This window comes from Phaenicophaeus curvirostris, chromosome 12 (genome assembly GCF_032191515.1).
Source record: "Phaenicophaeus curvirostris isolate KB17595 chromosome 12, BPBGC_Pcur_1.0, whole genome shotgun sequence".
NCBI lineage: Eukaryota > Metazoa > Chordata > Aves > Cuculiformes > Cuculidae > Phaenicophaeus > Phaenicophaeus curvirostris.
This window is the reverse complement of record NC_091403.1, coordinates 9,717,056-9,732,486: the sequence shown is the minus strand read 5'-3', so window position 1 is coordinate 9,732,486 and position 15,431 is coordinate 9,717,056. Positions and strand designations below refer to the sequence as shown.

The 15,431-nt window shown below is 40.4% G+C and overlaps 1 protein-coding gene across 1 annotated transcript in view; it reads left to right on the top strand.

Moving 5' to 3' along the window:
• AGBL1 (AGBL carboxypeptidase 1) overlaps positions 1 to 15,431 on the top strand; it is a 278,150-nt gene that overhangs the window by 99,398 nt on the left and 163,321 nt on the right. The window contains exon 18 of the mRNA XM_069867250.1: positions 12,657 to 12,837. Coding sequence (XP_069723351.1) covers positions 12,657 to 12,837 — 181 coding nt within the window. The remainder of the gene's footprint in view (positions 1 to 12,656; positions 12,838 to 15,431) is intronic.

The following is a 15,431-nucleotide window of genomic DNA, read 5'->3' as shown; positions in this document are numbered from 1 at the left end:
TGAGTATGAGTGAGTGAAGTCTTAGTGGAGCTGGAGGTATGTCTTGACCCACAGATGAGGAAGGACTTGTGGATGACTTGGTGAAAGCAGTAGAAGGTATTATGGAGTTTTCTTCTGAGTCTCCCAAGTGATGTACTCTCCCCTATCATTTTGGTTTTACATTTCAAGAAAGACAGAGACTTTCTACAGCATCCCATTTCTTTTCTTCATTCTTCCCTTTCTGCTTTCATATTGTCTTTCACTTTCTCCCTGAGTCTGAAAGTATGATGTACTACTGATGGATGCATGAATATCATAGCCCTCTGCAAATGTGTGTGTATTTGCTAATTTTAGGAAGGGTGAGTGGGTTTCAGAATGAAAATGACAGCTGTGTTGTAGCATCATGGTATAGGACAATTGACATAACTTAGAGAAGGCTCGGTTGATGTTATTTAAGTGCAGAGTTCAATTCATTTCCATTGTTAGTGAAAAGAAGTAGTGCTTTGAAGACATGGATTATGTAGGAATTCTTTCTCGAGGGAACGTGTCTGATATAGGATATTTCATGGCTGGGACTTGGGAAGCAGATGTCAAGAATCCAAGTCTGTGACTGATTCATATTTTATCCTTGGACAACTTACATGATTATTCTGTAAATCCCTGCTTTCTTAACTTGTAACATGCTTGAAACATGCAGTCTTTAGTCTGAAGAGTTTCAAGGGAAGATGAGTGAGATGGAATTTATTATTGTTGGCATCAGAGTGACTTTGACAGGTCTCCCAAAGGATGTTTAGGTCCTATGGTGAGCACCTAACAGAAGACTGCAACTAGTGATTGAAGTGGAGATGAAGGAAAGAGGTGGGTAGGATAGCAAGAAAAAAAACAAGACAGAAAAGCGAGTTGACTAGGAGGGCAGGAGGACCTTAAATTCCTTATGGGTCAGGCTGTTCTTGCCAGAAATACAAGCACAGGGAGGCTTTTATTGTAAAAATGAGGCTGTAGTGGATAATGTAACAGAAACTGCTTGTTTTTTTCTTTTTTGCTCGCTATGCGGGAGGAATTTCTGAAAAATTATGTTGTCTTATTTGTAGTGTTCTCCACCCCTGTAGCCTGGTACAAAAGATGCAGCCAGAGCCAAGGTCATTTCATCCACTTCCTGACCAGCAGCGAACAGAGTAGGCTCTAACAAGATTAGTGTCTCAGCTGTTTTGTCACTTCACAGTGTTGCAGGTCACTCTAACACAGCTTGGGAATTTGTATTGTGGCACAGTAGGAAAAGTGCATTTAGTAGAGCAAGCATTGAAGGCTGTTCTTGAAACATAGTCCTGTAAATCCTGGCCTCTGGCAGCCCAAGCTGTTTAGTTATGTTTTATGAATCAGGTCATATCATGTCTGTCACAGCTTCCAGATGCCAAACTCCTTCTGTGGCAGTTTTGTCAAGCGTTTTGAAAGGGCACAAAAACAATAGCTAGAGGGTCACCATGAAGCACAGTTAAACACATGGGAATTGTTCTCCACAAAGCAACTGGCCAGAGGCAAAAGAATAAGCAAGAGACAGATGAAGGGCTTCAGGGTGTCAGTGGCTGTGATGCCCCCAGTATCCATATTCTCCCCAAGTTCAGCACTTAATAACTGAGAGTGAGCAATAAAAATATAGTGGCACACTTAGAGTTTCTGTTCTGACACAGATGACGGGCCTGCAAGCTATGTGTATGCCTGTAGATAAACTTTAAACAATGTTCCAAGTTGAAAGTGATAACTTGCTGCTTAATTTCACACCTTGTATTGTACCCTTTAAATCAGAACACTCCCAGGATCCAGCTTCTAGCTTGTCAAAGGTGAGGATATCACTTGCAATGTGGATACCATGACCTTATTTGTCAGCCTACCAAGATGTGACTTGAAATTAGGTTCAGCCCAGACAAAATAATTGCTGTTTGCACAAAGGATAGCGTTGGTGACATAAGATAGTCTAACCTGCCTCAAATGTAATTTAATAGACAGAAATAAAATGAACTGAATCAAATTAAAGCATGCAACTAATGCATGCAAACTCTAAAATGAATTTGGATTATAAATGGGCAGGGAAGCCAAATAGTTGTTTTCATCATCCATGAAGGAATCACACTAAATAATACAGAAAACGTAAATAATTTAAGGTCTTGATTCTGGGAGTTGATGCGGATGTTAGATGGTAGGTGAAGGTTATTTTTTTGATGTAGGGTGTTTTTCATTATTTGTATATTCCTGCAGGTAGCAAACATCAGTTAGAAGTCTCTTCATATTTTGAAAACAAAGTATTCGCATAAGAAGCTTTGTTAGATGTAGTAGTAAGATAAATTATCTTTGCAATGCTAGCCATTAGCCTGTCACAACCATGATTTACAGGGATTTACTTTCATTTAAATAAGTGTTTCTTTTAAAAGCATTCTGATAGTTTACAGAGCAGAATATGAAGTGGTAGTGAATGCTCTGAAATGTGATGGTTTGAATACGAGTGCTTCTTATGGTAAGTAAGAGAGGAGCTCATGCTGTGAATTGTACAGGGAGTAAAGAGTGACTGAGCTATTATAAATTGGAAGGATTCTGTGGTACTGTCAATTGGAACAGTTCAAAGTTCTGCCACGTAAATGTTGGGGTGAAAATGGAAGAAGGCACTGGGATTGAAGAAATGTGTCATGGTTTCAGCTTCGTGAAGCTAGTCTGTCTATTAGACATAAGAAATTCAGCCTGATTAGCAACCGTCCCTTACGCTGACAATTTATTTGTCAAAAAGAACCTTCTGGAGAAGTTTTTTGCTTTAAATAAATTGACTATTGCTTAGGATACTATGAAATAGAGAGGAAAAATCTCTCTTGTGTGCATACTCCCACTTTTGCAATGATACATGGAGTAGTGAGGAAGAATATCACCTGTTCCATTTCACTTGTTCCTTTTGGGACTGCCAAAACTGTTTTGTAGCCTAACTCCTTTATACTCATATGCCTTTTTCTGTGCTTTATAGCAATTTGGGTGGGGGGAGGGAACACATTTTTCTTTTCCCTAGCCTTCCTACCACCTTATTCCTAAGAAGAACCTGTTTTCCTCAAACAGACTTGCAGTCTTCCTAGCTTGACATTCCACTCCCTGTAGTGATTGATGCAGTAAGTCATCAGTCATTAGAAATCGTTTTGCTAGAATCTAAAGGAAAGGACTTCTTGCTGACCTTAGACCGTGACTGCTTAGCGTCTCAGCACTTGCTTTTTGAGATGTCTGCATGTTATCTGTTTTATGCAGCAGCAAATTTTGTTCCACTATTCTCTTGTCAAGTATTCTGAGATTCTGATTGTGCTATACGATCCTGATTCTTTCCTCATTCTTGGTTATTTCAATAGCAGAACTGCTTGAAAATAATACAGTATGAACTTCAAGGTTTCTCTCTGTTATCTTTCTGGGAAAACTTGTGTTCACCTTATGGCCTAAGCAATTAATGTTAGCTCTTGATCTGAGGTTTGAACACAAGATTTTAAAACACTGTTTTTTCTAGGATGCTGGAGGGATACAAAGGAATAGAGAGTAGTACTAGCCAATAATATTACTGCTACTACTGGTATGAGTTCTAAACATTTCATGGAAGGGGAAGAGAAATCCATTTATTGTGGTTTAGATATAAAGTGACAGTGCCTCCCACTTTGGTCTTTATCTTTTCTTGGATGAAACTTCATACATAGAAGTAGGCTTTTCAAGGACAAAGTAGGCAGGAAGCTGTACTGTTCAGGAGTGGAGAGTAGAATAGTCTTCTAGTTTAAAGATATTTCTGCAGCATTCTGGTGCTAAATACTTCCTGTTTAGTAAAACTCTGCTTTGTGTCTGTTACACAACATGTTGTGTAGACTAGAAGATGAAAATTATTGCTGCTAATGTTATTATACAACATTACTGGGCTGACACCAGTTTTGCTATCGTAAATGAAAGACCTTTTATGTTGCTTCCTTATTTGCGTTATCTTGCTCAGTTGTTTGGAGAATTAATCTAGAATCTTGCTGTTAAGATATGATTCATTATTCAAAACTGGGAGACTGATTCGTTTACCAATCTCTCATCTGTTGAAAGGAGGAATTCCTTTGGGATCAGCTATGGGCAATGTAGATCTGAAATTCAGGATGGACATGGACAGCGATGATGCAAGAGTCAATTTAGTGATGCTACAAATGAGATGAACCTGCAGAAGGTCCTTTACTGTGAAGCTGTTGACATAGTGAAGCATTGCAAGATGCCTTTTGCAGACTTGACTGTTTTCTTTCTTTTTTTCCTGGATTGCTCATATGTAGCAAAACACTTGAATTAAAACTCTCATAGCTTGCTTACTGCAGGAGAAATACACGATAATATTTTTTAAAAACAGTCTCTGTCAGGATATTTCTGAAGCAATGGAGTGATAAAATATCAAATCAAGTGAAGACCAAGAATTTAATTTTTCCCATCAGAGTCAATCTGTGATGCTTTCTATCTTGACAGAAATTGATATTTTATCCCTTTGATAATGAGAGGCTCTGATTGCACTTCCTTTTAATATATTTTATTTCTCACAAGTCATTCCCTGAGGAAGACCACAAGTCAGAGGCAGAGATGGATCTGCCTCTCTTAAAGGCATGACACATGTTTAAGAATAAACATTGCTTTATGCTGTAGGTGGGTTTTAAATCTGTTCTGTATAGACAGTTTATGGTCAAAAAGACCTTTAATATAGAATTTGTCTTTTGTAGGGTAGAACTGCTTGAAGGACTGTACAACAGATAACTTATTTTCCTGTTAAATTGTGTTGTTATTTCCAAGGGTGAGAGAAACACTGAGAGTTACTCCATTTTCTGTGACCTTTTTAGGGCTGATAGACCCCAGTGCAGACCCTAAATTGACTTAGCCTGTTGCAGTCACAGAAAGATTGAAAATCGAAATCTTCATGAAACTTTTTACCATTGCTCTCCTGCCTAGATTCCCAGAAGGAAAATTTCCAGAAAAACAAGGGCTTTGGAACTGGTTCCTTGGAAATAGTAAAGCAAACAAATGCCTGATGGGTTGTTTTTTTTTCGTCCCCTGCTACTGCAAGATTGTTGTGTACAGAATGGCTGCTTGTGCTCTGGGCAATGTAGTTTTAATGTTAACTTCTACCTCTCCACAGGGGAGACTCTTCAATATAACTCACTGATATTCAGCCTAAATGTTCCTCTGTGAAGTTTCATCCCATTAACCCTGACTTCACCCTAGTTTAGTACTCTAAGCAATTCCCCTTGCTGCTGTGCCCTTTCTCAAAATGATGGCAGTGAGGGGCATAGGGTATTACACTGGGGTAGAGGCTGTGTCTCTCATTAGCAGGAGACATGGATTGAGGCATTACAGTGTGAAAGACATTTAGTCCTGGAGTGCACGCTGGGGGTGTCCCCTCTGAAACAGACTCCTGCTGCTGACTCTCCATCTGTTGCCCTTCATTTCTGTAGAGAAGCTGTTAGAGCTGTCCACTGAGCTAGGAACAATGACCAGAGGACAGCTCATGCCTCAGAATTCGCAGCCCTGTGATGTTCTGCCTTCTAGGCACAATGTCAGCTTGATCCCTTTAGGGATCATATACTCGGAGGTCTCTTTTGCTAGAGATGTAATTAGAAGGTGCAGAGTTGTTGCTCTTAGTGTTGAAAGGTGCCTTGCAAATGAGATGGATGGGTGATGAAGTGAGTAGTGGATTTACAGAGAATGAAATGTAAAGGTAAGGGGCAAAAATATTGCTCTTTTAAAGCTGAAACCTTATTGAAGTCCTATCTGTCCTATTTGGGTAGATTCTTTCTAAAGTATTGTGTGTCACCAAAATCCCATTAAACTGTCACATAAATTATCAGAATTTCCTTTTTCCATCACTGTGGATTACCCAGGGAGATATTTTTATGACAATGGAAGCTTTTTTCAGTCTGTTCCTCCTGCCTGATTTCATTTCAGATGAAATCCTTCTCTCTGAAAAGAGCCCATGGATTTCATAGCTCAATGGATCTCTGTACTCTGCCTGTACAGCAGTTATCCTGCAAGTCTCTGCTGCACTTAGGCATGGGACAGTTTAGAACAATGCTGCCACTTCTCTAATCATACTGAATGAGAACACTGTGTAGTTTGTTTTGATGGATTTCTGCTCCAGTGTCTTCCAGTCTACTGAGCATCAACTGATTGGTTCTCCTGCTAGGCAAGCATAGTTTTCTTCATACAAAATACACAGAATGCGAGTGTCACGTGTGCCTACCTTAAAAATATTTCTTTTTTCCACTTGTCATGTGTTGGAGGCCTTGTGTCTCTGCAGTGCAATCTATGTTTTTCCCATGCTGACTGAAAAACATACGGATTGATGTTTAGGCCATGGCAATACAAAATACTTGAGTATCTTAGGTTGCTGCCATAGAACAAATTAAGGCTGCAATGCGTGTGCTATAGAAGCAGGGTATGATAGATCCTTGCCTGCCTTTGACAGATAATCTGGAGCTCCCTACATCAACTAGATAGATAATCTGTTGGAAAGACTCTTGAAGCTAATTATAATGTTTGCTCCTCACCCATTTCAAAGGATGCATACACAGAAGCTAAGAACCAGCAGACTTAAGTGTAATAGAGGGGATTTGGAAGATAATTACTCATGAAAGAAGTCCTAGTAATTGCATTACTTCAATCTTAAAATGGTAGGACTGTCACTAACACAGCAAGCAAGACAGAACTTTCCATAAGTATTTCTGATCAAAGTATCATGATGATGAAATATTTCTGATTAGTTGCTAATCAGTGGCTAATGACTGGCGTATTTTAAAGTGGCTAACATTGAGCAGTAAGCAGACACCTTGCATCAAAGAGATCAAAGGAGGTGACTGAGATGCCCCGAGGAAAGTAATAGTGATTCTAGCAGCTCTTGGAACACAGAGGTAATTCCAGAGGACTAGTGAGGAATCTTGGACCACCTTCTCCTTGTGATATTGTCTATTAGTATACCCCAGGAGAACGGCTTTTTTTTTTTGATCTGCTTTACATCAGTAACTCATCTGCTAAAATCCCTTGATCCATCTCGGCAGTACTTCTTCTTGACCAGCTGTCCTCCATCTTGGTTTTATTCCCTTGGAAATTGGCTGAGGGGAGCAGAGAGACACGCCAGGAACCCGCAGCTCGTGCAGCAGTGGCTTAGGAGACCTAGGTGTTTGAGACAGGAGTAATGGTGGTCAAGCTCCCCCATACTATAAGAGAAACCCTTGGGAAATAATTTGCAAAGGGTTACAGTAGGTTTTCTGTGGGTGCAAATTATGAAAATAACTCAGTTGTTTCCCAGTCTTCTTCAAGAGCTATGCTTTGATCTGAACAGATACTTGTTCATCTGGCTTTCCCTTGGCTTTAGTCATACAGAAGCCAAAAGAAACAATTACATAAATAATGGCAGTGGTTCCTGCTGCCTTCAGAGCTTGAAATTTTGGAGTCCACCCCAAAACAAGCTGGATAACTTGCTTACCAGTTAAAAACCAGTGAGAGTATGATGTCAAGCTCCACCAAGGCTGGGCAGTCTGTACCCATATCCAACTCCCTGATCATCTCTGATTCAGAGGTGAATAAATTCATAAAACACATGCACAAAAGGAGGTTGCCAAGCAACTTAGGGCCTGAAACTCCCTCGCCAAGCTATGAAGGTAGAGAACAGGCAGCTGAGACAATTTGTCATGTTCATTTTGTTGCCATAGGTAGTAGTAAAAATACATATATATAGACCTGTTTAAGAAAGGGATAGCTTATCAATAAATCTGGGAAACAACAGCTGTTCCTGCCAGACTGTGTATTTTGCCTCTGTCATGAGATATGTCTGCTTTTGGAGCACTTAGCCAAAAGCAGGGTCAGCAAGGAAACAGCAATGTTGGGGTGGGGGCAGACGCGGAGGAAAGAATTATTCTGTCTGAAGGCAAATGAAAGACAGACCGCTGGAAGAAAAGTTTTAGGAAGGGAGTTAAGTGGCTGGCAGATTCTGCCTCAGATCAGTCATGTTTTCTGTGATCTCAGTATGTGATCCTTTTTACAAATATACTTTAATATATTCATTGTACATCATGCCATATCCTCTCTTATCTCTGGCTTTGTGTAACTATGCAGCCTTGGGCGGATCAGACATATCCAGGACAGGGTGTAACCATGACATGCTTGGAAGGGCTACATGATGGTGCCCTTGTTTACCCATCATTTGACTCACAGAATACCCTGTAGTGTCCATAGCAAATTAAATAGGGAGAGAGTTTAGCTTTCTTGGTTTCTGTCTACTATGTCCTGGGGTAACCTTGACCCTCTGGTTTGTTTAATGCTCATGATAAAGTCATGCTGTGTTCATGCATGGGGAAAATAATAATTGTGTCTTACTGACCCTGGGCTTGGCATAGATGGATAGAGGTATGCAGAAACACAGCCAGAAATATCCTAGTCAAGACCAGGATTTAGGCTAAATTTCTCATGCGCTTTATATGTAATTCCCTTTGACTCCTTATGAAATTCTAGCCCTGTGTTGTTTCAGTGCCCTGTCCCTTTACAAATGGTAGGGCTCAAATCTCAGCTTGAAATAATTTAGAACGTCAGCTCGGGTCAGGACATCTGGAACTGCATTTCATTTCCTTTTTGTGCCTCTCTTGATGAGGGACACTGCTGTGTTAATGGGGTTTTGTTAATTTCTTTCAGGCTGCTCTTTCCCCAGCTGATGTCACTTTTAGTGACATCAAAGTCACCTCTTAGAAAACCTTGATGTTGATATGACTACAGGAGGATGCTTATAACAGGCTGCAGATTAAGCAGCAAGTTAGTCATACTGGAAGAACAAAACTCTTATTTTCATGCATATATCCACAGACAAAATCAATGCAGAGAAGGAGAGATGGGAAGTAGATGATATATTCATAGAGATATTACTCAAAGGGGTCTTGCTCGAAGTTTTGCAAGAGGAATCAGTGATGCTTTAATCACTCACCTAAGGTACTGTTGATGTCATGTTATATTCCGGGCATGTTGAAATGTAGTGCAGTGTAACAAGACATGATCACTTGGATAAGGCTTTATGTAGCATGAAAAGGTTCCTCTGCTTTCTCTTTTTATTATTTACATTCCCAGAGAAGGTTGTGTCATGTGGGCTTTGCAGAGATAAATGGCTAACCTGAGCCCTCTGGCAGCTTCCCCAGAACTTGTGGAGCATTTTGCCTAAGTGTTGGCCTGAAGATTTTGAAGACTCAAATTCAGTTCTGGGTCTGTAAGGATATTTAAGAGAGAATTTGTGGCTGCGTGTCCTGAAGAGAGGTTTGGTGGGGTGCAGGAGGTATTCACAAGGGACTTTGAAATAACACAGAGGAAGAGCAGCTGAACACCAGTGTGAACCAGTAAGATATGCTGGGTAGCACTGTGGCAATCTGGTCAGGGCTGCGGTCTTGGGGGCATTGGAAGTCAGGAGTTAATTGAAGCAGCTGAACTGAGTGCAGAAATTTTGACTGATGCCTGCCAGCTGGAGTGCTGAACATGGGTGGCCAGTGCTGCTGTCCCCTACTTTCATGAGCTCTAATCTTTATCATTATTGCAATAATTTCAAGACAGATAAGTAACTGGATATACCGCATAGTATTAAGTTACTCCTGCCTGACAGAGAGTTAAATCTTTGTTTCCCAGTTGTTTCAAGGGTAGAGAGTTTTATGGCCATGTTGTCAACTCTTTGCTCTATTTGCTGCTTCATTAGTCTTCATGCTGGGTGCAGTTTAGGGGAGTGCAGCAGTTAGATTTGGCTGTGATGGCTTCCATGAAGGAAACAGACATTTAACAAGCTCTCTGGTTTGCCTGCTGGTACATACGTTTGTTACGACTCTCTTGTGGGTGGGATGTCAGAGCTTTGGATGTGCTTTTAAAAGAAATTTGAAGCAGAATAGAGAGATTTCCTTGGTTGGACCTATGGGCCACTGTTGTTACCTGCAGTGAGACAGCATAGATGAGCTCTGTCACGTGTCTTCCTCGCCCTCAACGTTTTCTGGGTTTTAAGATTTGGAAGCTCCAGAAGCTTTTCTGACAATGAATCAAAGTATGATGACCTTGGATTTGATCAGTCTTGAGATGAAGAATAGTAGTCTCTGCCAGTCCTACACTATTTGCAGTTAGCAGAATTATGACAAACTTTCCTGGTTTTCTGGGATGAGAAGGACCTTGCTTAATTTCTTTTTTTTTTTTTTTTAATATTTTGGCTGAGAAAAGAACCTCTCAATTAAGATATCGTGCTCTCTCCCAATATACAGAAGAGATAAGAGTTGTTAAATCTGTATTCATCAATTGCAAAAGAGAACACTTTTTATTTTGCTTTGTGCTGTTTACAGCTGTTGTCCATTAGGAGTCCTCAAGAGCCTCATTCTCAGCTACAACAGCACAGTCCCATAAGTTTTGCTCAGCAACGAGCCTGCAAAACAGCACTAAATCATGATGATGGGAGAAAGAAGAAAATGTTTGGAAATGGCAAAATGCAGCTGATGTCTTTGTGAGAGCTAGGTTTTGCCTGTTGATATTTTAAAGCATTACTAAACTAGACTGTAATGCACAGCTAGCTGGAACAGAATAGAAATTGTGTGCTCTAATTTTGGAGAAAATAGCCAGAATGGCTCATAGTTCTGCTGGGTCTAAAGGTGTCATTTATAATCCATGAAAGCCTAAGGCACCTATGTATACACATTGGTCAAAATATATGAACTTCACAGTAAGGTAAGGTGTAAGAATGTTAAAAGACTGATATATGGCTATTGAGAAACAGAGTTCCAGTTTCTTAACTGGGCCAGAACTTGACTGTGTCATATGAGCTCTTTGAGCTGAGAGTATAGTTCACTGTTCTAGTGCCCACTGGCTTCTTAAGAGGAAGGCATGGAAGTGAAGATATTGTTTCCACATCTGAGTCTGTATCTGTGAAAGATGTAACTAAATTGTACTGCGATGTACACATTGAGCAGAACTGTAACAGGGTACACAGTTAAGGACAAAATTAGTGCTCATTCCTTGTTGACGGTGAAATGAGAAATTTCACATGTGTTCTCAGCTATGATACAGCCTTTTCATTGTTGGACAAGTTGCTAAACAGCTCTTTAATATGTATAATTTTTCAGCATGGTGTTTTACTTCCTTGTTTCAAGATAATTGATTAATTATTTGTAAAGCATTTGGAAACTGAAGGACAGCTTTGGGAGCCAAAGGCGAGGCATATAATTTGCTAATTCAGTATTTGTTTACAGGGGCACTCAGCTGATACCATTGTTCTCATTTTCTGCCCTTGTTTTCTGTCTGTTGGGTGTCTCAATTCATGTAAGGGAACAGAGCCTGAGCTCTGACACTGTCTGATAGAGCAGGACAATCCTATCCTGACATTGTTGTGATACCCTGACAGATAATGGTTTCCACTAAAGCAAATCTGTCAGGTTGACTTGTGACAACAGCCTGAGATTGTGGGTTCTCACAAAAGGGTCATTTTAAGATAGAGGATTGCTTTGTCCTTTCCTTTTATTTTCTGCACGTGGCAGATGTTTCCCTCTGCCTTCTCCTGTTTCTTTGGCCCATCCATGGAGTATGCTTAGCACAGATGGTATCTTCAAAGAATCTGCTGTAACTTGGTCTTTTCTAAGCATATGGACACTGCGTGTTTTTGGAGGCAGAACCAGACCGAATGTGGGTACTTTTTCACAGGAACAGCAAATAACATATCTGATAACAAGGAAACATTCTCTGTCAGGTTGTAAATCTACTTTGAAACAGGTTCAGCAGAGTTATCGATGTAGTAAGATTTTGATTATATTTTTTAAAAAGCAACTCCCCAAGCCTTTTCCCCTCCCCCAGATTCCCACAGCTTATGTCTCCCATGCCAAATGTACTGCTAGAAACAACTGAACTCTTCTAGTTTGCAGTTTCTGACAATTAGCTTTGCAAATGTGAGTGTACGTCTGTATTATGTAAAACTGTAAACTCTCTTTACACCAAAAGTAACAGCCTGCCTTAGCTATGTTCATTGATGTTTCTGCTTTTTGTTGGATGGATAGGAAATGGTTACTTTTGAGTAATCTACTTCTGGAGCTTATCTGATTAAAGTATTCATGTATTTTCTTTAATTCTATCAATTTAATTCAATAAGCTATGATTCTGACTCTACAACGTAGGTTACTGCCAGTTATCATACAGCTTGCATGTCCTTGGAGCCTTATGGGAGGACAGATCTGCTTAATGATTGGGAAAGTTCTCAGTTGTTACTGGTGAAATACTGGATGTGGAACAGGACCTTAGAAGATGAATTGATGTCTAGCTGCCTTCTAAAACTTAGTGAAGTTTACTAAGGTCAAATTTTCAAGAATTGCCAGAAAGTATGCTAGTGCCTTTTTGAAAGGTGATAATCTGAATGTGCAAAACCTGTACCTGTACCTGTAAATGTCTGGAAAGTATGAAATAAATAAGAAGAGGAATATGGATGAAGCTAGCACACGCTAATTTATAATGACCAAACCTGAGATCAGATGGCAAATAGCACTACAATGTGTTTTCTCTAAAATACATCTCAGGTTGTCATCTCAATTAGAAAGGAACAAATCCTATTTGCAAAGACAGCATTCAAAGAGAGGTCCTGTCTAGGTTTTTGGTTTGTTTGCTTTGTTTTACAGACAATCGCCCTTATGTGTTTCTAATGGCCCGTGTCCACCCTGGCGAAAGCAATGCCAGTTGGGTGATGAAGGGTACTCTGGAGTTCCTTGTGAGCAGTGATCCCATTGCTGATCTCCTGCGGAAATGTTTCATTTTCAAGATTGTCCCCATGCTTAATCCTGATGGAGTCATCAATGGAAAGTGAGTAGTGACTTGTACTTATTCTGGGGTTTTGTTAGGCTTTTCTGTGCACTTTACCCCTGTGCACCTAGCAGATAGTCTTTAGTGTTTTGAGCCAGGAGAATTCCTTTTGACTCGTTTTATTCCTTTTGTTATCGTTCCCGATAAATGTTATCATTTATAGCCTGGTGTGCTGTCTTGCATTTGTCAGATATATGTGATTCTGTACTGTGTGTGGCCATAAGCTCTCTCAGTTGCCTGGATGGAGAATTACTGGTGGTTTCTTGGTACACAGAGAACTACTGATTCTACTAAGGCACTGGGGTAGACTTCACCTGCAAGATAGATATGTTTGGGAATAACTGGCTTTAATTAATGCTTTGTATAGCCTGATGGGGGGAGGATGGGTAAGGATCTATTAAACTTTCACTTTTTCATGGAAATATTTCCATATAGTAAAGCCCCCTCCTTCTCGCACCTCCTTTTCAATCTTGCCTCCCACATGTTTCCTAAGAGATACTGAATCCGAGCTTGGGAAACACTGATTCCTTTTTGCATTCTTTGCCTTATGTCATTGCTGCTCACCTGCACTAACTTGCCCTTGCTCTCCCTATACATGAGTGGAAAAAGTACAGCTCTGCTTCTAATCTGTTAACATGAAATAAATATTGTTATGTTGCTGGTGAAAGAGGAGTTCCCTTTGAAGGCTTGAAGAGTTCACTAACATAAGGTACGTTTGTACTTTGCCAGAAAAAAATTCCACTGTCTCTGCAGACAGTGGAGTTTGTTCATTTCGTCGGGTGTTTGTGGAGTGACTGTAGGTTGATAACTGTCACCTGAGTCTCTGATGTAGGGGCAGGATATTTTGACCTGGCAAAAAGGTCTTGCAGGTTTTGTAACAACAGTGTCCCCAGTCAAACACACAACAAAACTTGAAGTGTAAAGATCAGCTTAGAGAAGCGGTGAAACAAACAGCAAATTGTCAAGGAATAACTTTTCTTAAGCCATGTTCTCCCATCTGGTTTTGGGTCAAGCTGTGCAGATACAGGAAAACAATCCTGAGCAGTGGCAGAGTTGTCTGGTTGGTTCTAAACGAACTAATTTCAGTTTGGGTCAAGGGGTTCAACAGAGAGCAGCTTGGGCTTTTCTGACAGACTGTAGTCTGTGAATATGAACAGTCACAGCTTTTGTGCTGCAACACTCCCCAGGACTTGAGCATGTCAGTAGTCTGGGAGAGCTGTTCAATGTAGCTGGATGTTGCCCCAATGTATTTGAAGCCTCTGCTGTCACCAAAATCCTTTCTTGATTCTTCCAGGCAGCAGGAACAAGAAAGAAAGGTTGTGGCTTTTTACCCCGGTTTCTTTTTTTTTTTTTTTTCTTCTTTCGCTGCACTTAATTCAAGTTTCCAGCAGATGGAGGACCGGAGGGAATGTCTGATCTTTTTTTCTCTAGCTCACAGGAGTGAGTGTAGCAGAGAAAGGACCCTTAGGAGGGAGGATGCGGCTCTCAGTGATACCTGGATGAAGTGTACTGCTTGAGCTTGTGTCGCATGGGAAAGTGTTTTGCCTTCCCTGGTGCAGAGGAGCTTCAACTGTAATTAGATCTGGTGCAAATGAGTGGAAAAGTTTGGCAAACCTTGGACATGGGACAGGAGCAGCGGAACAGGGACTTGGCCATGGCTCTGTTACTGATGGTGAGACCTGGGAAAGAAAGAGAACTATTCCTTTATCCTTTAAATTAAAAACTTTTTATCCCATGAAGCCTCCTGTGGCCCACATATTCTCCTTGTTTCTTCCCACATAATTTTTAGTAGACTTCAGTCCTTCTACTCTGAAAGAAATGCTTCTGTTTTGGGCTTCAGTCTTGCTAGTGCTGTGTAGAGATAACCATGCATGTTGGAGAAAGCAAACATCTATCAGGCTCTTAATGTCTGTATGTGCACCTGCAGATTTATTTGGCAATTTAATGTTCCACTTTGTCCAGGTTTAAATGCTCTAGTAAATTCTGTTGTCTTTTAAGTCAATGTTACAGGGAAAATTGTTTTCTGAGGGAAATGCTCTACAGCCCATCATTGATCATAGTACTCTGTAAGAAGATGCTTGCTAAATGTTTTTTACATCTCTCAAACCTGTTCCACAACCCATTTTTTGAAGCCAATTGTTTGCTCTGATATTCACAATCACTTTGCTCTAAGTCCTACAAAATAGACTGTTAGAGTGCCTGGTGTTCCCTCAGCCGACATCCCAACCTGCTGTTCTTTCCTGGGTTTATATAAGTTGCTGTGTTTTCACACCTTCTGCCCTCTGAGGAATGGATGTTATGAATGCCTTAAGTACGCTTTCCAGGCCAACAGGTATCTTGGCTCTTGCTGTGAAACAAGGATTTCTTCTGTTCCAGTGTCTCTGTTGCTTTTCTATTGGTATATCTGTATCTTTCTTTAAGAAAGTTGGACTCCTTTTTTTTTTTTTTTTTTTTTTTTTTATTTTTCAGTTACTTGAATCTCCTTACTCTCACTGTTCCCCAGCCCTGTGTGCTGGGATATGAATAATTCCTCCCTGCCCGTCACGGAGACAAATGCCAGTGCATAGTTACAAAGGATTTCTTCCAGCAGCCCA